The following is a 25,962-nucleotide window of genomic DNA, read 5'->3' as shown; positions in this document are numbered from 1 at the left end:
ACAGTTGTTTCAGTGAGTGTATATGTTTATGGGTGTGGTGGTGATGAAATATTTCTCTCAATGGTACATCTCCATTAAACTTGAAAAAAAAAGGCAGTGTATGTGACATTTATATCTAATTAAGTGTGCCTAAGACTTAGTGATTGTATGAGTCACTATATGGATAACGGTATACTTGTAATAGTGATTTTATTACACACTAAGTGTGAGTTACTATCTATATAAATAGATGAAGTGGTGATTGTATAAGTGTGTAGGTGAGTAAATGTAAGTATAATCAATTGCTTGCATAAGTTATAAGTGAATTCAATGTGTGCTGGTGTGTAATGTTGAAATAGGCGTATAAGTATATTTGAAAGTGTTCTGTTGATTATTCACTGCATATAACACTGAATCTATAGGTAAGTGATTAGATGTGTGTATAGTTCTATGAATAACTGAGTGGGTGTTTAGAAATTTCTATTTGTGTGTCAATGGTTTCAAATATGGCACTTTCTATTATACAGTGAGTGATGAAAGATTATACTAGTGTGTGATGAGGTGTATTTGATTGTCACATGGATGATGTCATCAGTGATGTCATTTGAGATGTCATCAGTGATGCCATCAGTGATGTCACTGACCATGTCATGAATGATGCACTTTTTGTGACGTTCCGGTGGCGCAGATGACTGAGTGATATTTATCAGGCAGGACTAAGCCACTTTTTGTGGCGTAATCCTCCCTGATAAATATCAGTCCCTTTAACGCAGTGTCCTGTGTTAAAGGGGTGTGCAATGGGTGTTGCTGGGGGCGTTCCCAGCAGCATCCATGGCCTTGAGTAATTTATAGCTTCCTCAAAGTCAGTCTTTCAAAAATTCTAAAGTATAGGACATGATAATCCAAATCCAAATGTTTCTCAAGAAAAGTCATAAACCGTGTCCGTTGGTCATATCTGCCAAACGCCGATATCCCGGATGATTGAAAATGACTTTTCTTGAGAAACATTTGGATTTGGATTATCATGTCCTATACTTTGGAATTTTTGAAAGACTGACTTTGCGGATGCTATAAATTACTCAAGTCTGCACGAATTGTGTGTTAAAATTGATACCTAGTCACTTTGAATAAGAATGTACTTACGTCTCGTCTAACATTTGGAAGAAATATCTAGTTATATGACAACAGGATACCGACATAACTTGAAGGAAATAAGAACGCCCTGAAGAAGTCGGCTGACTGTGGTACATAAGCTTAAGGAAAATAAAAGCATTTGAATATACACCAAGATTCAGCGCTTCAATAAGGACTCTAAGTGATATGATTTGATTGGACTTGTTGTGCAAGTGGTGCTGTGCCAAACTTTGGAATATTCTCCACTACTCTCTACTATTCAGTCTCTACTACTCCACTCTTCTCTAATACTCACTCTCTACTACTCATTCTCTACTACTCTAGTACTCTCTACTACTCTCTCTCTACTACTCACTCCCTACTACTCACTATCTACTACTCTCTACTACTCACTCTCTACTACTCTCTACTCTCTACTACTCACTCTCTTCTCTCTCTCTACTACTCACTCTTTACTACTCACTCTCTACTTCTCTCTACTACTCACTCTCTACTTCTCACTCTCTACTACTCTCTACTACTCACTCTCTACTACTCTCTCTCTACTACTCTCTACTACTCACTATCTACTACTAACATTACTACTCACTCTCTACTACTCACTCTCTACTACTCTCTATCTACTACTCTCTACTACTCACTCTCTACTACTCTCTACTACTCACTCTCTACTACTCTCTCTCTACTACTCTCTACTACTCACTCTACTACTCACTCTCTACTACTCTCTACTATTCTCTCTCTCTGCTACTCACTCTCTACTACTCACTCTCTGATACTCTCTACTACTCACTCTCTACTGCTCTCTACTACTCACTCTACTACTTACTCTCTACTACTCTCTACTACTCATTCTCTACTACTCACCCTCTACTACTCTCTACTACTCACTCTACTACTCTCTACTACTAACTCTCTGCTACTCTCTCTACTGCTCTCTACTACTCTCCACTACTTTACTCTATTACTCACTCTCCCCTCTCTACCTCTCTACCTCTCTCTACTAGCCTCTACCTCTCTACCTCTACCTCTCTACCTCTCTCTACACGCACACATATACACATATATATGCATATATATGCATATGCATGTATATATATGTATGTGTGTACATATACATACATATATAAACATATATAATCTGCATATCTATATAAATAGAAATATAAATGCATGCATACATATACATATATGCATACATATGCATGTTATTTACATGAAATTTTGAAAAACACTAATAAAAGCAAAGCTAAAAAGCCACCTCATTAAAAACAGAATGGCTTTAACTTAAACAAGGGCGAGATCTATTGCATGTTCAATGCTTGTTTACTTTGGTTCCATCAAGAAGGCATTCAGATGTGTCACACATTTGCCATAAATTCTGAATGTTAGCACTCTAGTTGCTCCTTAGATCACTGTAGCAAAGCTACTGCTCACCAGGGAAGTCTGCTGCTGGTATTCAAAGTGCATGTTTCAGTCTGCATGTCAGAATTTTTTTTAATGAAATAGAAGAGGATTTGAGAAGTCACTCAAAATGTGCCCTAATTTTTCTTTCTGAAGCACTAATGATACTTTCTATGGCAAAATGAACCCCCTCATTGTGTTCCTTTTTAAATTAAATGTTTTCAGACTTACCACTTCATTCCAATCAAGATGGCTTCTGTTGTGCCATACTTTTGTCATAAGTAAGACGGTTAGCGCTCTAGTTGTTCTTTAGAACACTTTGGGACATTCTGTCATTGGGCTATACTTGGGCTACATCTGGGTGATATTTGGGCTACATTTGGGCTCTTTTGTCTCTAGTGGCCATCTTGGGAGACTGCATGTCAGAATTTTTTTAATGAAAGAGAAGAGGGTTTGAGAAGTCACTCAAAATGTGCCCTAATTTTTCTTTCTGTAGCACTAATCATACTTTCTATGGCAAAATATACCCCCTCATTTTGTTCTTTTTTAAATTAAATGTTTTAAGAGTTACCACTTTATTCCAATCAAGATGGCTTCAGGTGTGCCATACCTTTGTAATAAGTAGGACTGTTAGCGCTCTAGTTGTTCTTTAGAACACTCTAGGAGGCTGCAGTAGAACACAAAGGAATCAACTGACAGTCTCTGTCCTTGTTGGATGTACATGTTTTACTGAGAATGTCAGACTTCATTCTCACATGACTGAGAAAGATAATGTGAATTTACAGAAAATATGCTTTCAGTTTAGCTTATAGATCCCCTTCCAAACCACTGTGGGAAAAGCATTAGATAATAGTTTTCTTTCAAACATGATTCATGATATCCCAGCAGAAGGCTTTTTCACATGGTAAAATCACCTTAGAACACACCACAATTCCCAAAATGAGTACGGTACCATCAACAAATGATTTATAATGTAACTAAAGTCTTAAAACCTTCTATTAACTGCAATGCTTTTTAATGAGGTGCTATCATGTACGCGTACCCCGCGATTTAAAAAAAAAAATATATATATATATATATATTTTTTTTTTGGGCCTGGGGGGTCCTTGTGAGCAGGCCTAGGGGATCAGGGTGCTTCTATCCTGCTCCCTTTGCGTGTTTTGCACCTTTATTTTTCTGCTTTCCTGTGCCTCAGTCTACCGAGGCACAAGATGGCTGCCAACACTTTTTGTTTTGGAGTGTTGACAGACATTGGCAGCCAATCAGCATGCAGCTCGTGCTCGGAATGGTACAGAGTACAGTAAGCTTACAGTAAGCTGCTATAGATATATGTTATGTCCCATGGAGGTGGGCAGTCTCGAACACTGCCTTGAGGCGTTTCTTTCAGGTGGAAACTACAGTTCCCATGATCCTTGGCGATGCGCGCGACACCTCATTCTGATGACGTCACACGCGGATGCTTCAAGACGGAGCCGGGGACAACAGCGCTTCGCCGTTGATTCTACATGCTGCACGAAGACACGGTAGGATTGTTGATCATCGAGTTCCAGTGTATCCTTTTGTGAGAGCCCTTAGCTCGTCCGGTTTTCTGTTCCCTGAGAGTTCCGTGTGAGCCTTCTGCTCATGTGGAAGGTACTATCGTGTGATGTTTGGAGCTATCGGCTGAGGCTCCAATTCTCGAGATCCAGAGGAGGATCTATTGTTCTGCTTCCTTCTGGCGGTATTCTCACTGACTCTCCGTTCTTGAGAGCGAGATTGACGTTGTTTGTGCGAGAGCCCGGACCGGGGCCTCAAACTGAATTTCCTTGTTTCTCTAAAACTTTTCTTGAGAATCTGTGACACTGTTTTCAAGCCCTCGGGACCATTGTGGAATTGACTTGGGTATTGCTCTCTGAAGCAAGAGATACATTTTACTTCTTTAAGGAGGTTCCTGGAGTTCCTTGGAAGTGCACATTTCGGACATCATGCCAAACTAATGTTTATCTTTGTTATGCTGAAGAAGTATTCAGCATTCTTTTGATCTGGTCCCAAGTTGATATGCAGTAAAGTATTCCTATATTGGAGCGTCCTGCTGCAATTGTTCAAGGTACAGTCCTCCAGGTGAAGTTAACCAGGAGCTCTTTTACATTGTGGGATCTGAGACTAACGATTGCATTTATCTTTTGGATTTTCGTGCAACAGGGGTTTAATGAGCTTCGCCTGGCAGGCTGTTTTCCATTGCCCTCTGTTGAAGCCATTCCTGTTATTACAATTGGTACGTGTTTGCTATACTAGAGTGTTATGAGGTCATGTACTGGTGATCGAAAAGATAACCTGTAGTTTCTTGCATTCTAGATTTGTGATATATGTTCTACATTCTGATTGCCAGGCAAAGCCAACCTTTCCCCTCCCTACAGGTAATACGCTTATGATTCCATCTAGCTCTGGGGATACATTGTGTACTGCATCTGGTTAAAGTGTCTCTAGTGTATGTGCTTGACTCATAGTGCCTTGTTCTCGTTTCAGCTTCCTCTCCCCGCTGTCCCCTTCCTACCCTACCTGATATCCCTCACTTGACCACTTCTGTGTGTCTGTGTTCATTCAGACCCAGGGGCTGTCGAGAGGTGGAACCCATTAAGCATCGTACGATCCTGAGGACACCCGGACCTGACAGATATATATATTTTTTCTCTTTTGATTTTCTCAGGAACTACTGGAGGGATTTACACCATTTAAACAAAAGGCACTTCTGCGTACCAGTCCCTACAATTTTGCCAAGTTTGGTGTAATTCCTTTCAGCGGTTCGGGCTGTAGCCGTGTCTAAATGTCCAATGGAAATTAACATGCGGAAAACACGTTTTGGGACCCCCCTTTTTACTCAGCCCCCGCTTGACGAATCCCCCCAAAACTTTCAGGGAAGGAGCAGAACTGAGCTGGTCAAAAGTTTGGAAAATTGCACGCAAATACCTCAATCAACGCCAAAGTTATTCCAAATAGAATGTTGCGGATTTCCTATGGAAACTAGGTCCTAACTATATATACCTACTGGCGACCGCCAGTTGGTAATATATATATATATATATATATATATATATATATATATATATATATATCCTTACGCTATTCTTGCCCCTCCGTGCATGAGCCTACCCATTAGCTACTCCCTGCAAGCTCAGGGAGGGAGATGCACAAAGAGAAGTCATCTGAAAATTTCCTGAATAGGGAATCAAATATAGCTCACTGCACCATTGGAGTTCCACGCCCAGGTGCCTTGACTCTTCCGGTAGCAGCACACCAGGAAGGACCGGGTACCCAGAAGTGATGTTGGTGGTGAGCACAGAGTTTGGCAGGGAATGGATCTACTGGCATTCTGGGAGAGAAATTCAGAATCTAGGACCTGAACTAAAAAGACAACATTCAGAAAGAGTGCTAGCAAATTGTGCATCACGTTTTTGGTGGCTTACAAGAGACAGCAGATCACCATCCTTATAATTGCTTTCTAAAACGGAAAACCTTTTTTCTTAAATAGGCCGAGTTCCTTAAAGAAACTCTGGCTGCTTAAAAAATTAAACAAAATATTGGTTATGGAAAACTTCAGTGGGAGCAGGCAGTGAAACCCTAGACTATTGCCTACTGTCCCTGAAGATGCTTCACTGATTCTCAAAGGAGAAAAGCTCCAGAGAGACCCCTTACCTTTTGAGAATTAGTTAACACCCAAACTTAGGAGTCGGCGACAGATCATTGATTAGCGGCACGATGAATAGTCGCTAACCACCGATGTATACTCACTGACTCGCAATTTGGAAGGAAAGCCTTTAACACTACCCTCTCAAACTACAATTTTGCATGGTTTGCTAAACACATTTTGTGATTCAGAAAACGTTTTCTAAATCATAAAATGGGGCTACTTCATCAGAAAAAATTATTTAGCACTCGCAAACCATTTAGTTCAGGGTTTGCAACTACTAAATCACGCTCGTCGCATCATCTTTAAAGACTTTGAAATTGGGAGACTGCTTATACTCCCGTGACACGAACTGAAATCAGAAAACTCTCCCAGAACCATGATATTTAAACCTCTATGATCCCAACATGTGGAACAAATTCTTGTGCATATGAGGGAGAGGCAGAACGTTGTGCGGGAATGATCAAAAATAGGCATTACTCAGGATGATATGAAAGACACTTACCAGCCACTCAGGTTTTTTAGTCTTAAGGAAAACATTGAAGAATATGAGTCTACCTTTCTCATTTGTGGGCCTTCAAGGTTTAAGGTGATGCACAAGGGGAAACTGATCAAGGATTATGAGAAAGCAGAGCTGGTGACTGTTTTAGCCACTATTACTCAATCCAACTAGGACACCTGACCTGAAAAGTAGCAGTTTACAAGTCAATCCGCTCCTTTGATTGTTTTGGTTTCCAATCGCTTTATTTGATTCCTTACTAACATGCTTTATGCCAGAAGGGTTACAGATAATCTGAGAATGGGTGCATGGACTTTTCCATTAACATCCAACTTCTTTATGTTTGGTGGTATCTCACTGTTAAGCTCTGTATGTTGACATTGATTTTGTTCTTCAAACTTAACTCACTTAAAGTTGATAGTATCTCAGTGTTGTACACTGTATGTTATAATTAATGTGTCTACAGAAAATACACCCCCTACAATGTTAATTTAGATATATTTAAACGTTTAGTAAGATAAACTACAATAAGCTGATTACTTTATCTACCATCTACAGGAAACCAGCCCCCAACCTCGTCATCCTGACGCGCCATAACCTTTACATGTTATATAAACAAGAGTATCCAGTAGCTACAGTTAGAGCTTATTCCAAACTGAGCCAGTGGAATCAATTCATAGGTTCGTGTGATTTATTTCACAATTTGTTTAAATATTCCATACATTTATTAACATTCAAATCATGTCAAACATTAAGGGCACCACAAACTGATGACATTTTTTAACATATGAATTTCATAAACAAATAACACATATAAAAAATTATTTACAAATGTGTATAATACACCAGCAATTTATGTATAGTTGAAGAAACAAAAAAAAGGCAATAAAGGCACAAGTCCATAAATCAAAAGTAGAAATCAGGCGGAGTGGCAAGTCAAAACTTGCACACCACTACACTTTCTCCTGCCTATATGCGCAGCTCTGGGGATCCTTTGAGTTAAGTTTAGGGTAATTAGGGAGGGAAATTATTTAAAACCTTCTCCCTAAGCCCTCGAGGTTAACTTTTCCCAGACGCTGTGGTCACTTTCTCCTGCTTATATGCACAGCTCTGTGGATCCTTTGAGTCAAGTTTAGGGTAACTAGGGAGGGAAATTAATTAAACCTTCTCCCTTAGCCCTCAAAGTTAGCTTTTCCAAGACGTTGTCGTCAATGCGTTTCTAACTCCGTCACCATTAAGGGGTTTTCATTAGGACTTGGACGTGGTGGTGTCTATTGAGGAAAATAAAAGAAAAATAAGGAATGGGTTACTAACACCTATCAACCTGATAGTGGTGTGTTAATTCTCCAATGTTACGCGTACCACGTTTGAAATGGTCGAGGTTGCTCGATAATATTCAGAAATTGCTGGTACTGGACTAATTAGTAAGGCCTGTTGGGGAAGAGGAATGTTCGTAAATGATGTGTTTATTGTGAAAGGAAGCGCACTAGTTTGTTTTTTGTAATCAAAAAGACTTGCCTGCGTCAATTACGGTTCCTAAATATGCAGATGGAAGCCAACGGTCGCTGTTAGTCCACCCTCCAACATGACGGTTGAACTAACGCAGAATGTGTCTAACATAGTTCTGAAATGAAACTGTTGGATCGAGGTATCAGGTGGTCTTTTTTAATCGAAAATATATATACACAGGTTGCTTTTTTGAAGAGCAAAAATTGCATGCTTGAAGGACTAACTATCACAATCACTTCTAGGCTTTAATCGAACGTTTGAACTGTTGTAAATACTCAAACATGGGTTATAAAGAGGGCAGCAGACTTGTTAATGGGCGCGCATCTCTAGGAGAGGCTTCGCAGGCGAATTGAGCTCACTATTTCAGTACGGTGAAATACGTGCTCTGGAATCCGTCTTACCGACCGCGAACACGTTTTACATCAAGCGTTTAAATATCAAATGATTACATTGTTGTATAGTACAGAATGACAGTGTCCGAGGTCAACTTGTTGACTAGCGCGTGTTTTGATTTATGGACTGGTGCCTTGATTACCCTTTTTTGTTTCTTCAACTGTACATAAATTGCTGATGCATTATGAACATTTGTAAATAATTGTTTAAATTTGTTATTTGTTTATGTAATTCATATGTTGAAAAATGTCATTACTTTGTTTTGCCCTTAATGGTTGACATGATTTGAATGTTAATGAATTTATGGAATATTTAAAAAAATTGTGAAATAAATCACACAAGCCTATGAATTGATTCCACTGGCTCGGTTGTGAATAAGCTCTCACTGTAGCTACTGGATACTCTTGTTTATATAATTATTGGTGGTCCCATCTAGTTAGCTTAGGCCCAAGGCTTCCTCAGGATTCATAACCTTTACATGTGGTACACATTTCTGGGATAGACAGAGTACATTGTAGGATCATTGAAGGAAGAAACTTGATATAATAGCATTTCTTAAAAAGCCATGATAAAATGTTTGTGTCTATAACTAATTCATCTATGTGTGCTGAGCCTAAACATAAGAGTTAATCTTTAGTTAGCTCAAGTTCAATTGGTGTGACCTTAAGATATCAATATGCTTTTAACTTTAATTCCTGCATTTTGAGTTTCATGTTTATTGCATATTGGCATCACCATTAAGGACTAAGAGCACCAATCCATCAAGCTCTGAAACCGGCTGGACATAATTGTGTTACACGCTTTAGGTAGATTGTCCTCAGTCAAATGATTACTACAAGGGAGTGTTAGGGGTATAAGAAGACCCTGCCTGCAGAAGAACCTGTCACTGGACTAGTCCTCAATGAAGGCACAAAAGGAACACTGTGTATACTTGGCACCATACTGTCTCTCATTCACTATTTCAATCAAAGGATGTTCCGGAACCATGCACTGGTATGGACCTTCTCTCAATGGTATTTATGTCTGATACATAGAAATGCCCTAAGGCAATCCCATGTGTCTACTTTACAAGACTTGAAACACAAACTCAGATACTCTAAAGAAATGGATTTATCTTGGAGGAGTAGTAAGATTAGATGGACTTTCTTCCTAAATATTGTCACAGTGGTAATCCACTAGTTCAAACCTTTCTCAGGGAACAAGAGAGGTATGCAGGCCTTTCTTTATATGTCAAGGTGGTAATGCTGCACTAAGAATTGTGATTTTAATGAAAGCTCCTGTCAAGGGCCCTCAATCTGAAAGGCCATAAAAATAAGAATCTAAAATAATAAAGCAAAATCCAGCCTGGCCTCTATTTCCTCAATACCCTTCACCATAAAAAAAAAATGTTAACTGAATTTTAACTGGTCTCCAAGCCTGAGATGCACTGTAAACTCACATCTAGTGAATCATTATGCCCTGGTACTAGGAAAGAGGTAATTCCTACAGAAGATACAATGTTTGAGAATAGACAAGTGTAAAGCATGCTAATAATACAACTTTATTTTATAAAACTGACTGACGCGCTACGGTCAAGATTACTGACTTCCATGTCAAGGATAACCAGTGGGCAGGCGAGCATCCTAATGATCAAGATGACAATATTGTGTAATATACAATGTCCACCTGAAACGAAATAGGTTGACTCGCATCCATACCTCCTCTGGGGATTTTTCTGCAAATATTATGCTGGATCCTCCATCCTCGTCTGTGGGGTACTCTGGGAATTTTCCAGTATTGTCACTAAGAATAAAAACATTATGGAAGCAATGTGAAACACTGAATATCTTCGGCATTATAGAGAACAGAATTCCAAAAGCAACTGAGGCCTCTCCTTTATACACATATGAAATGCTCAAACCACGCTTGCTTAAAGCCCCACAGATTCAATGTAACACTATGAATGTTAAAAGCACTAAACGTAATTCATATCAATCTCAGCAGGCTTCCTTGAGGGTAGCTAAAATGGCCACGGCCTGCCAGACTGTTGCAGGACATTGTCCAGAAGTAACTCTGACTAACAGATTTTCGGCCCTGTCGAGTCTGGACATTAATGATTGACAACTATCTATTGACACGGCTGATATTGAGCAGAATAGGCAGGCCATATCTCATTCCACCTACAAGATAATTAGCTGGAATGTGGCAGGGCTGAGAAAGAAAGTAAAGGATGACAGATGGTTACATTTTGTGTCACAGCATGATATAATTGCTTTACAGGAGACCTGGGACACAAGTGATCATTTTTGCCTAGATGGATACTGTAGCTTCCCCGTTAAGGCCACCTCTGGTCTGAGAGGGAGACCTAAAGGTGGCTTATGTATCCTTACATCACTTAAACTTCCAGGCTCATTTAGTAAACTGGTGAATACTTCAGCTAATCTTCAGGGAATAGAATGGTCTCGTCCTAAGTATCCAACAATTTAAATATTGAACTTTTATGATGCCCCAGAGAAGGATACATGGAATGTACATTTGAGCACCCTGGTCTCTTTTTTAGAAGAATACAAGTCAACACATAATGCTTTATTCGAAGTTATTTTAATGGGTGACTTCAACATACACCCCTGTGGATGGGATTGTCTGGTAAAACATCACACAGGTCCCCCCGGCTCAATTTCCACTCGCTTCGAACATTCCCCTCAAGGTGAAATGCTGGAAGACTTACTCGCCAATATTAACCTGTATGAAATTGAGGGAGCCTGGGGGGAGGACAGGGCCCCGACTTTTATAGGTAGAGAGGCTGATACAATAATTGACTTCATCTTTGTCTCCCCTGGCATAGTTTAAGTGGTCTCCTCCTTTGAAGTTGTAGTTTCGGCTTTTAGCGATCACAACCCCTTGGTTTTGTCTCTACTTATGGGGGGGATATAGACAAACAGAAGGAGGGTTTGGAATGTAATTATGATAAACTTATTCCTAAGGACCAGGGTAGGAGGCTTAACTGGGCCAAGGTGGTCCCAGACACTTTTATGCAGGATCTAGAGAGCAAAGTAAAAGAGGACATGGAAATATGTCTAGATAGTTTGGCAGACGGTAAAGAGGTCATTAATTCCTTCGTTAATATCTGTGTACAAGTCAGACACGACCTGGTGTAATAAGAAGTGGGACGGCACAGACCAACCAAGGTAGTTTGATGAGTCTTGCTCAAAAGCCCATAAAGAACTAATATATGCACTAAAACAAAAACCAAGAAATCGGGAGCTAGTGGCTCTACTAAGAAAAAATTACAAATTTGCCATGGCCAACCGTAAAAAGTGCATTAAAAATGAGGCATTGGAAAACCTTATGTCAATAGATGTCCTTAGAGATAGTTCCAAATTCTGGGCTGTAATTAACCATCCCTACTTCGCTAGCATGAATAATTCGATCATGGACTCTGTGATCCCAGATGAGATATGGGTTGCACATTTCAGCAAAATATATAACAGTGAGGAGGAATATAAACCAGAGACGGGTCCTGCACACATTCACTCAGTCCCCTTTTTGCCTTTTAAAGAGGTTGAGGTTCAGAGGGCCATTGTGGAGATGACGAAAAATAAGGCGCCAGGCCCAGATGGTGTGCCCGCAGACCTTTATAGGACCCCCTTGGATTTTTGGACCAAGACTCTTACTTATGTTTTTAACCCCAATATTACATCGGGGTTCCCTTTGTCATGGGCCACTTCTTCTATAATACCTGTGTTTAAAAAAGGCTCAAGAAGTGACCCTTCCTGTTACAGGCCGATCTCGCTGATTGACTCTGCCGTTAAAATCCTGGGCAGAGTCATTCTGCAGAGACTCAGAGAACATTTGAAAGAGAACTACAATATGGGTTCAGGGCCAAAAGGGGTACCCTCGACCAATGCCTTAACTTCCATATGTTAATTAGCAAATACACTCTGGCTAAGGAGGGCTTGTTATATATGGCCTTTATGGACCTATCATCGGCCTTCGAGCTGGTCAACCGTGCCAAGCTCTGGGCTATTTTAACTAGTATAGGGATAGACCCTTCCCTGGTACATTTTTTAGCGGCCCTGCACCAAGACTTGCAAGCCTCGATTAGAACTAACAGAGAGGGAGGAAGTACCAGTTTTTTTTATCTAAACGAGGCGTTAGGCAGGGGTGCATCTTGGCACCCCTCCTATTCACCTTATATATAAACTCCCTTGAATCATCCTTGAAGGGGTCCACACCAGACGTCCCACGCGAGGGGGATTCCTCTACGCGGACGACGCAGTACTACTGGCCCGTACGGTGGTAGGGCTGCAGAGACTCCTGGACGATTTTGGGGAATTTATGTCCTCTTTGGACTTACAGATAAACAACAAAAAATCGCACGTGATGGTGGCAGGGAAACGCCCAAAAACTGCCAAGATAAGAACGTTTTTGTGCAATGGAGAAGAGATCTCCAGGGTCCCGGTCTTTACTTACTTGGGCGTCATTTTTTACGAAAGGGGCACTTGGAGGCCCCAATTAAACGCGAAAGGCATAGCTGTCACCAGATCGACTTCAGCTTTATTGAGCTTTGCAAAACGTCTGGGATCGCGCCCAATAGAAGCCCTGTTGACAGTTTACAAGTCAAAATGCCTTTCAATAGCAAAGTATGGCGCTTCCCTGTGGGGATTTTTACCACAAGGTAAACTCCAGGTGGTAGAAAACAAATTCCTTAGATCTTTGTTAGTGGTCCCCCAATCGACCCCAGTACTTTCAGTGCACACAGAGCTGGGCCTTGGTTTTATCAGCGATCAGTTACAGCTGGCACCACTGACTTGCTGGGCTAAGACCTGGCTGAACTCTGAAATTAGTTTAAACCACTCTATTCTTACTTAAAGACTGCATGGCACTGGATAAAGTTAATATCATGGTTGGTATATATCAAGGACACTCTTTGCAAACTGGGGAGGCCTGACCTATACTTTGTCCCGAATTCGATTCAGAAGGGTGACGTTCTATGGATCAAGGAAAACTTTCTGGGTTGAGCAGAGCAGGAACGGGAGGCAGTAGAGGTACAAAAACTGGGTATTAGAGCTAATTACATACTGCAGACTACTCCCTTAATGGAACCCTACCTGAAAATTGTTACCCGACCGTTCCATCGCAACCTCCTTGTGAGATTTAGACTTAATATAATCCAGTATTCCTTGGGGAACTATCCGGTTTGGGGGAAACCAGATCCATCTATCCCCTGTAGCTTTGGGAATTTTTCAGAACAGACACTGATGCACTTTATTATGTTCTGTGGTCATTATGAGGACCGTAGGAAACAGTTTTTAGTTCCTATTCTGAGAGAAGCAGGCTTTATACAATTCCGGCCTGCACTCCTACAGCTTCTGAGCAGTATCAGGGTAATATTTGCGGTCGCAAGTTTTCTGGTTGCTGCCACGCGTATTAAGTCTAAAAAATCAACGCTAAATGTTTTTTAATATGTGATTTTAACTGCAATCAATTACTTTTTAAGTTGAAATGTACTATCCTATGTAAATATATGAAACTGATCTGATTTAAATGTAATAACTGCTTTTAACACATGAATTGTTTTCTTACATATGTGATGGAACTGCTTTTATGATTTTAATTAATCGAATAAAGTATGACTTGACTTGACATATGAAATGCAGCACAATCATATAAAATATGACACCCCACCTACAAAGTGATGTTTGCAGAAGTGTATGTCCCTCATACCTTGATGGGAGAAGGTGCATCTACTGACAAAGTTATACAGATATTCACACAGTTTAGTCACTATCCAATGTATTTAGTGAGACACTATAAATTAGTCAAGTAAACAGTCAATCACACTGCTTCTAAATCCTCCATCCAGATATTTATATTTATGTATCCACTCATTCTTCAATGCAGATTGCTATATGTAAAGACATATTTAAATAACGAACCAAACCACTTTCACTGGATGATGTCATCAGTGAAGTCATTTGAGATGTCATCAGTGATGTCATCAGTGATGTCATCAGTGATGTCACTGACCATGTCATGAATGATGTAATATGTGACTTTAGCAGCAGTGCATTGCAGGCGTGCGAGTTATAGTTAGCAGAACTAACTATAATGAAGGAATTTCAATGGTTTTTTACGAGTGAATTGTCCAGCTAACTATAACACCACTAAAACCTATTTTTTTCAGTGAATTTGTAAGGTTTTTTAAATGCTAATTCCTAACTATAACATATCTGAAACCTATGTTTTTTTCAGTGAATTTCAAAGGTTTTGTAAATGACAATTTTTAAATGTACTAATTGTTATATTTATTTTTTATACTGATTCACAACACTTTTTTAAACTATTTATTTTTAGATATTTAATTTTTTAACTTACATTATACATTACATTACAAAATATACTTTCTCAGAACGAATTACTTTAGTTTAAGTACTTTGCAAATAGGCAATAGACTTTTAAGTACACTAGTTAAAGTTGTTGCAATGGGCAACACAATTTCAAACACAATGCAACATTGACCTCAAAGGGAATTTCTAGTTAAATGCAATTAGTTACTTTATGGCTTACTTTTGTAACCACAGGACTGGATCCTAGATTCAGTCCTGGGACATCTCCTGTAAACAATTGAGTAAAATAGTTTTGGTTACAGTAGTGATTTTTATGGAATATTATTGTATTTTAAAAGTTGACACTTTGAAACTTTTTCACATAGAATCACCAATGTTATCCTATAGGATGAAATTCAGTTAGCAAGTAAGTAGTGTTATCGTTACTTTTTCTTACTCAGTGGTGGATCCTGAATCCAGCAATGGTGCATCTTCTGTACACAGTTAAAGAATGCGGTTAAGTTATACAGACGATTTTTAAGGAATATTTGTAGTTTGTGAAAATCGACGCTTAGAAACTTTTCTTGTGAAAACCAGACAGATTCCTATGGAAAGAAATACAAGTTACTGGTAAGTACGCTTAGAATTACTTTTCAGGGTCAGTGCTGGGCTATAAGATGCTCTCGTACTTTTAGAGAAGGGTGCTTGCGGACCTAGTGAGGCCGTTCCTTATGCTCTGACAAGCGATTGTGTGGCTTATCTTAGATGACTTTTCTGGCATGTTCCCACATTCTACAGTGTCTGATTAAAAAGACATATGTATATGTGCAACTTTCTGTCCTGAAGATGGTCCCAGGGATTTGTTAAACCAACGGGGGACCGAAACGTCGACGCCTAGCATCGTTTCGTATATTCATTACAGATATTGGATGTTAATTTGACTATATGTTGTGTTCAATTCTCATTTATATGGTTTTCTTGATTATCCATAACTGTTGCGAAAGATGTTTTATATACTACTAATAAATAATGTGTGATATTGTTGGTAGTATGTTTGTTGCCAGATACTAAGTTACTAATGTTTCAAGTGGAATAAAAAATATACCGTTTTGATAGAGTCGGGTATATCTACATTTATTCCCTGTGGCCATTCAGACTAAATGTTCATGTATATGACATTGTGAGAAATAAGTAATATTCTTCAAATGTTTCCTCTAGGGACATTGTGCTTTTGTTGTGGGCTAAAAGATGCAGTACTGGGTTCTCTCTTGATAACAGGTGAATAAATCGGAATTCGTTGTTCGAATGATTTTAGATACATTTTTTAAAGTTCAAAAACTCCACACTTAGAAGAATTTCCAAGTGAAACCAGTCAATGTTAGCCTACGGAAGGAAATTCAAGTTACTGGTAAGTACGATTAGAATTACTATTCAGGATCAGTTCTAGGCTCAAAGATGCAGCACTGAGGTCTCTCCTGATAACAGGTGAGTACATCAGAATTTGTAGTTCGGCTGATTTTAGATGACGAAACAGGAGGGTATTGCGCTACAGCGAAGGTGGAGAGGGCAACTGTTCAACACCACATACTCTGCATTCGCAAGAGGGGCGCTGATCTGGATCCGAGCGGGGGTTCCCTTCCAAGTGACTAGACAATAGACCCATAGGGCAGATATGTGGGCATGGAGGGGAAACTTAAGGCCCGAGATATAGTGCTTTGCAGCGTGTACGCACCCAATGTTGACCAATCGGCTTTCTTAACGAAGCTTTCCGGCGCGCTGGCGAGTTACTTAGCAGGCCCTATAATCATGGGAGGAGATTTTAATTCAGTGGCAGACACTGCTCTGGACAGATCTCACCCGCCCCTGGGAGCGTCACCAGTGCATCGACTAGCGAAGCGTAGGCTCGAATGGCAGGAGATATGGGAGCTGGTGGACGCTTGGAGAGCGCGACACCCAATCTTGAGGGATTATTCGTATTACTCTAGTCTGCATGACCTCCATGTCCGCCTGGACGTGTTCTTGTGCTCCTCGCTTGTGATCTCCACTGTGACAAACGCTGAGTACTTAACTCGCATGCTGTCCGACCATAATCCCCTATTGTTGACGCTAAACTGGGTGACTGAGACCTCACGGGTCCCAACATGGCAACTACGCCCGGACACCCTAGATGACCCACTGTTTAGGGAAGCGCTAGGGGAGAGAATCACACAATACTTTGGGGAAAATAATGGCACCACGGCCTCCAGAGCGATGGAGTGGAATGCCTTCAAGCTTGTCATCAGAGGCCACTGTATCGGGAAATATGCAGGAGCCCGCAAAATGCAATCAGACGATTTGGAAAAAGCGGAGGGGGCATTGCGGAAAGCTGAGTTGGCGCGCCCTAATCATCCCGAGCTACAGGAAGTTGTTAGTGAGGCCAAGGAAGCAGTGGCAGTTGAAATGGAGCGGCTCCGGAGCTTTGACCATAAAATTTACTTGACGAGGGCGCACGCCGAGGGGGACAAGGCAGGGACGATGCTCGCTTGGTTGGCTAACCCAACTAGGCGTAGCCACCCGATCTTGGCCATCGAAGAAGACGGGGGCCACATATGCAACACCCAAACAGGAATTTTGGACAGCTTCCGATTATATTACGAATTGCTTTACGAAAGCGGATTGGAAGGACGAGAATGTGAGATCGACACCTTTTTGGAGGGACTGCAATTGCCGCAGTTAGATCAGGAACAGTCAGAAGACCTGGGTAGGGATATTACGCTAGGGGAGATAGGAAGCGCGGTGAAGCAGATGGCTCGGAACAAAACCCCGGGCTTGGACGGATTGCCCATAGAATTCTATAGTAAATACTTGGGGCAACTAGCTCCGCGGCTCTGGGCGGTTTACAACAAGGCTAAATCTAGGGGAAGGCTGCCTCAATCCATGTGCGAAGCCTTAATGATCCCATTACTGAAGCTGGGGAGGGAGAGCACTAAACTAGCCTCTTATCGTCCACTGTCCATGTTGACAACGGACTACAAAATCCTGAGTACAATATTGGCCACTAGACTGTTGAGCCACATGACGGAGTTGATTCACAGCAATCAATCCGGCTTCATTCCCACGCGGAACACTACCATCAATGTACGCCGACTGATCCGGCTAAAGGGTGATCCAATGCCAGAGACGCGAATGCCCTTAGTATTATCAATTGATATCGAAAAGGCGTTCGACAGTTCAGAATGGGGATATCTCTACAGGGTCATAAAGCGCTTCGGCCTTGGTGATAATTATATAGGTTGGACCAAAGTACTGTACACGTCCGTGACGGCACGAGTCCGGATAGGCTCCCTCATATCGCACCAGTACCAAGTGTGCCACGATACTAGGCAAGGGTGCTCGCTATCCCCCCTGCTGTTTGCATTAGCGATAGAGCCATTTGCGGCAGAAGCACGGACGGGACGCTATTACAAGGGCCTAGTCTACAGGGGGAACCAGCAGGCTATCTCACTGTACGCGGACGACCTCTTATTTCTAGAGGATGCAAGCGAGGCGCTGGAGGGCGCAGAAAGACTTCTCGAACTTTTTGGTAAGCTATCAGGCCTAAAAGTTAATTGGTCTAAATCCTGCTTATTCCCACTGCGGCAGGGAGAGAAGCGACCTACCAATCGCCCACTACTCAACTGGGAACCTACTTGTTTGAAATATTTAGGAGTATATGTGTACCACAAGGCGGCAGATATGCAAGAGGGCAATGTGGGCCGTTGTATCCGGGCATTGAAGGGAAGTATGTCCTTTTGGGCCACTCTACTGCTCTTGGTAACAGGCCGCATCTCCTTAGTGAAAATGATAGCTCTACCGTGCCTCCTCTACTACTTCCGTACGCTGCCGGTGTGGATTCCCGGCTCTATTTTTCAGCAGTTGCGATCATTGCTGATATCGTTCCTGTGGGGCACGGGCAGACGTAGAATAGCGCTAGATACGTTGGTCCGACCAAAGGATGAGGGGAGCATGGCGGTTCCGGATTTTGAGTTCTACTACCTAGCGGCTCAATTACAAGTATTTACACAGGAGGTGGCGAGGGTGTACCGAGGCCCGGAGCAAGAGAGGGATGGAGGTACCCCCCGACATGTGCTCGTATACATCACTCTGCAGCAGAAGCTCATCCTTAAAGATTTATCCCTAGAAGAGCAGACGTTTAGGCTCTGTTGGAATCGAGCACGGCGAAGAGCAGGAGTGCGGCGTATGTATGCACCAGAGATACCGCTGGGAATGGTGACAGCACTCCCACACGGCGGTGACTGGTCGCGATTGCAGGGGTGGGAAGATGCAGGGCTACAAATGCTGGGAGACCTGTATGAAGACGGGGCACTACTTCCATACCAGATCTTGCATGATCGATTTGATCTCCCGAGGGGAGACTACATGATGCACGCTGCTGTGACCAGAGCTATGCAGGCACACTGGGGAAAAGGGCTGTTAGAGCCCGCCAAGTCCATGTCCTGCCAATGTACTATGATACCGTAACCAAAACTGGGTCTGGGCTAACAGGCAATAAGGACAAGCCTCAATAAATCCAACAACCAAAACAAGCACCAATATTGCCAATTACTTACTATGGGGGCCTGGAAGTGACCGCACGACCTGCTCAATTAAACAGTAAATCTTAAGACCAACTATTTCGTCCAGAATAAATCAATTATTTTTATTTTAATTCTTTGAGTCAAAACATATTTCGTAGAAAATTCACATATTTATGTACATTGCTTATTTTACTCCACATTTATTCACGACGACACTTATAGCACTCAATACAAACATTCAACCATGCATACACATAACAAACATAGAATCAATTGACATCGATTTTCAACATAAGCTATTTACAAAAGAAATTACAAAAAACAACACAGGAAATCAAATCAATTATTTTAAAGACTTTGATGTTTTTAAGAACGTCCTAGTGTTGTAAAAAAATGGTCTACGCGTTTCGAAAACCCTTTCTTCAAGGGAATTCTCTTCAGGACCACGTAGCTGTAAATGAGAAGACAGACAAAAGTCAGTCTAAAGAGACGACCAAAGCTGTGTCACTTCATAATAAAGGGGGGAAGAACTAATCCTACCTCACTGGTGCTTGTTTTTCTTAAGTCAGGGGATCTGAAACAGACAAAACAACAACCCAACTCAATACTATATCTATTTACTCTTCCTCAGGGTCAAGGAACTCGCTACAACGTACACCATCCAGCAAGGTACTCACATGTTTTCCTTCGTAACGTGTCTTTTTATGGGGTGTGAACTCTGTGTAATACAAGGAGCATGTGTCAGACTCGGGGACGATACCTGGTATGTCAGGCATGAAAGCAATAACGAATATAAACGGCTTACTTGAAAAATAGCGTGTAATTCGCTCCGGTAGAGAGAGATGAAAGCAGGCGGAGTGGTTTCCCTGTGGGGATCGAATGGGTCACAATTAGTTCACGAGTGGTTCAGGGTATCGAAGAATCGAGAAACAGCCAGCTCACATTTGCGCCGGAGAAATCTTACCTGTGCTTTTCTGTTTTGACTCCTGTTAGACCTGACATCATTGGCTTGAGTCTCTCCTCCATTTTTTCTGTTTGCCTCCACTGTTTTTCGATGTTTTGCTGGTATATGCTTTGGGCGCGGTGTCACTGCTGATCAGTGCCACAGCGCAAGTGCTCCCTATGTAAAATTGATGTATCTATTGTATCCATCTTTGGCTTATTTGGTTTACTGTCAGTCCCTAGTCTAGTGCACCAGGAGTGCCGGGGCTTGTAAATACAAATGCCGCTCGTGGGCTTGCAGCACGTGTTGTGCCACCCACAGGAGCGGCCTCGTAAAAGAATGTCTACGGGTCGGTCATTGCGAGACCCACGTGCAGCCTAGTGCTGTCACGCAGGCTGCGCAAGTATACCTACTTGCCAGCCCCTCAAACCTTCCCTTGACTTCATGTTAGTCACCCCTATGGTAGGCCCACGGGCAGGGAGCATTGTAAGTATAAGGCCTGACCAAGTTGGCATGTCCTAATAGTGAATTACAGCCATGTTCGTTCTTCACTATTGCGAGGTAGCCTGCTCTCCGTTGGGTAGAATGGGCCGCCGGGATTATTAACGCTATGATCCTAGCTGGCTCGGGGAGCATGGTGCAATGTCGAGTTTGGTATCCCTGAACTCAGGGTTTAATTACGCATCCGTTGGTATGGATGGTTTTTGGACTCTGGGTTTGAAAATAGCACTTTTAGAAAGTGTCTATTTTCTTGTCTAACCATATCTGGTTTCTGCTGGTCTTGCGTGTGTGTGACAGGAGCTGGGTGGCTCCACAGGTCTGGATGAGTCAGTGTGGGATGAGTGGGACAATTGCGTTGAGAGTAGGGGGAGAGTAGTTGTTGATAGCCTGCCCTGCCTGGTACAATGCTGGCTCCACCTCCTGCCAAGCGGCTGATGGCTCTGTGCCTGCCATGGACGATCCTAGCCCCACCTCCTGCCAGGAGGCCGATAGCTCTGCTCCTGCCAGTGTCAATGCTGGCTCCACCTCCTGCTGGGCGTCTGAGGACCCAGCCCTGCGCAATGAATAGGCCAGGTGCTTCTGCCTGGCTCCACCCACAACAGACCCAGGATGTTGGGAAATCCCCGGCATGGACAAAGGGATCAAAGCCGGAAAGGGGTATAAGAGAAGGACCCCTGAACCCAGAAATCAGATCACTTCTGACAAGGAACCCTGTAACCAAGGACAAGAGGCCTGCTGATCTAAGGACTGCCTACCCCTTCTGCCAGTGTGCTGTTGTTGGGGGAATCCTGCAGTGCTTCTTTATTTTTGCCAAGGAACCAGGAGAGAGGAACTAGGTGTGTACTCTCACGCTTGCTAAGAAAATCTCCAAGGACTGGAAGAGTGCCAGTCTCCTGCTGAAGTCACAGGGCTAAAGGACTTCATCTGCTAAAGTGCTATTCGCTGGAAGCGTGAATCCAGCACCTCTGAAAGAACCAGCAATCTCGACGCCGACGGACGTCGCCGAATCCAGCTCGACGCAGTGGGTAACGGCCCCAGTGTCCCGCTTCCTCGACGACTGGCCGCCGGGCCCGACCGACGCCAGCAGCAACGCCAGTGAGTGGGAGTACGGCTCTAGCTCCAGAGGACCTCGTGTCTGCACCGCTGCTGATCGCATCAACTGAGTGCCCTCTCGACGCCGTGAGCGCTGCTCACTCTGTGCAACCGCATCATCGACGACGCCTGCTGAGGCCTGATCGACACCGAAGACGCGACGCCGGATTGCTCGACGCCGCTGATCATCGTGTGCTTCATTTTCCTAAAGGTACTGTGTTGTTGGGGGTCCGTGTGACTCTGGGCTCGGCGTAGCGCTCCTCGCGGTCGACGCCGAACCTTTGGATTAACTTTGCCTCGACGTCGTGTAGCCCCCGTGTGGGTTACCCTGTGCTAAGAACCGTATTGCCAAGAAGAAGATTTGCTTGATACTAAAGACTTTTGTGCTAAAGAAGAACCTACCTTTGAACTATCCCTTTTTCCTTCCCAGAGTATTTATTACGATTGTGTACATTTTTGTTGTTATTTGGTCTTGTGCTAAGCCTTATATAAAAATACCTATTTTTATAATACTACGGTGTCGTGTCCATTCGTAGTGTATTCACTTTATTCCTGTATGTGGTCATAATTGCTTAACACACAGCCTCTGAGATAAGCCTGTCTGCTCTGCCAAGCTACCAAGGGGGTGAGCAGGGGTTATCGAAGGGTGTGATCCCCTTGCCCTGACTAGAAAAGGTGTGTCCCTATTTGTCAGAAGTGTATACCTCTGCCAACTAGAGACAGCCGGTTCTAACATTGGATGCAGCGGTGAGGATTTGGGCCTTGCATTTATGACCCATGTGCAGTGATTAGTGTGCGCTACATAGTGAAAGCAGACCATAACGCAGTCACAATCTAATTTGGAAGGATCCTATTTTTGGTTTTCCGCTTTTCTGAAACTTGATTTTTTGAACACTGCCAGTTTTGACCATGAGTGACAACGGAGTCACTACCCCTGTTGTTGTTGAGGAGGAGGAATTCGACAGAGCGAAGTTGAACGTCTACAGATTGGAGGAGTTGAAATCCTTTTGCAAGATGTTTAAAGTTCCGACCAAAGGTCTCAAAGCTAAGGAAACCTATCTCAAAGCGTTGCAGGCCTGGTTGGAAGCCAGAGATCCCACTGATCCGGTGGTGGTACCGCCAGTGGAAGGGGATGAGGAGGCGCCAGTGAATGGGCCTGTGTCCTCTCCCGGTAGCAGTGTTTCCTCCAAAGGTCTTTCCCCTGAAGAAAGAGAAGAAAGGGCGAAAGAGCGAGCTTACAACATGGAAATGGCAAGGCTAAAGATAAATGGGCAGTTGGAGTTAGAAAATGCAAGAGGTAGAAGAGAAGCTGAGTTGGAGATCAAAAAGTTAGAGTTTGAAAGAGAGAAGTTAGCTTTGGAGCGTGAAACCAGGTTGAGGGAGCTGGATATCCAAGCTAAAAATTTAGAATTGAATCCCTCTGGTGGCAGCATTCCATCTGGGCCTGCAGAAAGTAAGTTTTACTTCCCCAAAGATGTGATAAAAGATTATCATAGGAACGAAGATATTGGTCAGTGGTTTAAAGCGTATGAGTTAGCATTGTTGGCCCACCAGGTCCCTGAGAAGAATTGGGGAGCGGGGTTGTGGGGTCGCTTTGTGAATGAGGGGAGAGATACCCTGTTAGACATGCCTGTTGCGGATAGGATGTCGTATGCTCATATGAAAGTTGCTTTAATGTTGCGGTATGGCCTAACCCCCGAGAAGTACAGACAAGCTTTTAGAGAATGTAAGAAGTTGCCTGGTACGACGTGGGTTGAATATGTGTCTTATTTTTGCAGAGCCATGGATGGTTGGGTAAAGGGCAGCAAAGTGGAAAGTTATGAAGCTCTTTATGATTTGTTTGCTTGGGAGCATTTGTCTAATAACTGTTTTCCAGAGCTGCGCCAGCACCTGATTGATAGCAAAATATCTAACCCTAGAAAACTTGCTGAGGAGGCGGACCGCTGGGTCAGTACCAGGGTCCACAAGGGTCCAGTGGGAGACTCAGCCAAAGGTGGGCAGGGTCCCCAGCAGAAGAGTGGGGGGGACAAGGGTAAACAGAAGGAGTCTCAGAAAGGGCCCCAAAGTAATCCCCAAGGGAACCAAGGGAAAGGTTCCCAGCCTCCCCCTGAGAAGAAGCCAGGGGCCCGACGGGTAAACCTGTTCATAGGGGCCCCCTAACCTGATACGGTTGTGGGACACCGGTTTTACGACCCCCAGTGTCCCAAAAAGGATTCGAATGCACCGCCGCGTGCACTCCCCGTCAGTTGGCGAGTGTAGCCTTGGGAGGGGAGGAGATGGTTGTCCATGGTGGGAGGGGTCCCGCAGAGATGTCCCTGGTCTCGCTAGGAGACATGCAAATGGTCCCTCCACCCCCTCTGCCTAGTAACACTAGTAAATATAGGCAGTGGGTGACCCTTAATGGCCATAGAGTGGAAGCTCTCAGAGACACCGGAGCGAGTGTGACAGCTGTCAAGTGTCACTTGGTGTCCAGAGAGCAGGTGGTTCCCCACGCATTCTACCCTGTGATAGCTGCCGACAACTCCCAGAAAGAGTGTGAGGTAGCTCAGGTTTCCTTTGAATGGGGGGGAGTTTCAGGTACTCTTCAGGTTGCTGTGAGGCCCGCCATGCCTGTCGATTGTCTCCTGGGCAATGATTTAGAAGACTCCCCTTGGGCGAAGGTGGAGAGAGAGGCGCACTTGAAAATGTTGGGTGTGCCCGAGTGGGTGTGTGCAACCACTCGTTCGATGACAGCGAGTAAGGGTGTTGATGGGGTCCCGGAGCCTGAAAGTACGGCCCAGGACCCAGCTGTGAAGAGAAGAGGCAGGAGGCGCGGGAAACTGGCCCCGTAGTTCCCGTGGTCCAGGAGGAGGTAGACCCTGAGGGGGATGCCCTGGATCCCACAGGGGAACAAATTGCCGAACTGGGAGATCTGCCCGAGCTGACCCATTGGCAGCAGGATGGTGGTCCCTCCAGGGAGGAATTCTGTGCGGAACAGAAGGTGTGCCCTTCTCTTGTGGGCATGAGGCAGCAGGCCTCAGCCCAATCCTCAGGTGATCAGTCAGGGTCACATTTTGTGTACTGGGAGAACGACCTCCTGTATAGCGAGCCTAAGGCTGCTGAGCCTGGGTCAGTGCTGGTGGTACCCCAGCGCTTCAGAGCCTTCCTACTGGGTTTGGCTCATGACGTTCCGTTAGCTGGACATCTGGGGCAGGACAAGACCTATGACAGCCTTGTCACCCATTTTTATTGGCCTCAGATGCGTAGGGATGTAGACATCCATTGCAAGACTTGTCACACTTGCCAGGCAAGTGGGAAAAGCGAACGGAAGCAGAAGGCTCCCCTCCAACCTTTTCCAGTGGTCAGTCCCCCCTTTGACCGGGTGGGTATTGACATTGTTGGGCCCCTGGACCCCAAGACAGCCCTGGGCAACAGGTTCATCCTGGTCTTGGTGGACCATGCCACACGGTACCCGGAAGCCATCCCTCTCAGAACAGTGACGGACCCCGTGGTGGGACGGGCACTGATGGGTGTTTTCTCCCGGATGGGGTTCCCCAGAGAGGTGGTGTCAGCCCGAGGCACCAACTTCATTTCGAACTATATGAAGTCTCTGTGGAAGGAGTGTGGGGTAACCTACAAGTTCACCACTCCTTACCAACCTCAAGGAAATGGGCTGGTTGAGAGATTCAACCGGACCCTGAAAGGCATGATCATGGGTCTTGAAGAACCAATGAGGCGGAAATGGGACGTCCTCTTGCCATGCCTGTTGTTTGCTTACCGAGAGGTGCCGCAAAAGTCTCTAGGGTTCAGCCCCTTTGAGCTTTTGTACGGTCACCCGGTAAGAGGGCCTTTGAGTCTGGTCAAGGAAGGCTGGGAGCAATCTCCCAGGAAACCTCCCCAGGATGTATACAGCTACATGCTGGCCTTTCGGAATCAGACTCGGCGCTTCAGAGAACTTGCTCAGGGAAATCTGGAGGCCAGCCAGGAGGAGATGAAGCGAT

The 25,962-nt window shown here is 43.7% G+C and overlaps 1 protein-coding gene across 2 annotated transcripts in view; it reads right to left on the bottom strand.

The window, feature by feature from the left end:
• LOC147703193 (dynein regulatory complex subunit 11-like) overlaps positions 1–25,962 on the bottom strand; it is a 404,962-nt gene that overhangs the window by 190,885 nt on the left and 188,115 nt on the right. For both annotated transcript variants that reach the window (XM_086931729.1, XM_086931728.1), the window contains exon 7: positions 10,280–10,364. In XM_086931729.1, coding sequence (XP_086787855.1) covers positions 10,280–10,364 — 85 coding nt within the window. The remainder of the gene's footprint in view (positions 1–10,279; positions 10,365–25,962) is intronic.

This window comes from Lissotriton vulgaris, chromosome 7 (genome assembly GCF_964263255.1).
Source record: "Lissotriton vulgaris chromosome 7, aLisVul1.2, whole genome shotgun sequence".
NCBI lineage: Eukaryota > Metazoa > Chordata > Amphibia > Caudata > Salamandridae > Lissotriton > Lissotriton vulgaris.
Note: the sequence above shows the minus strand (reverse complement) of the source record. Positions and strands in the feature narration are given on the sequence as shown.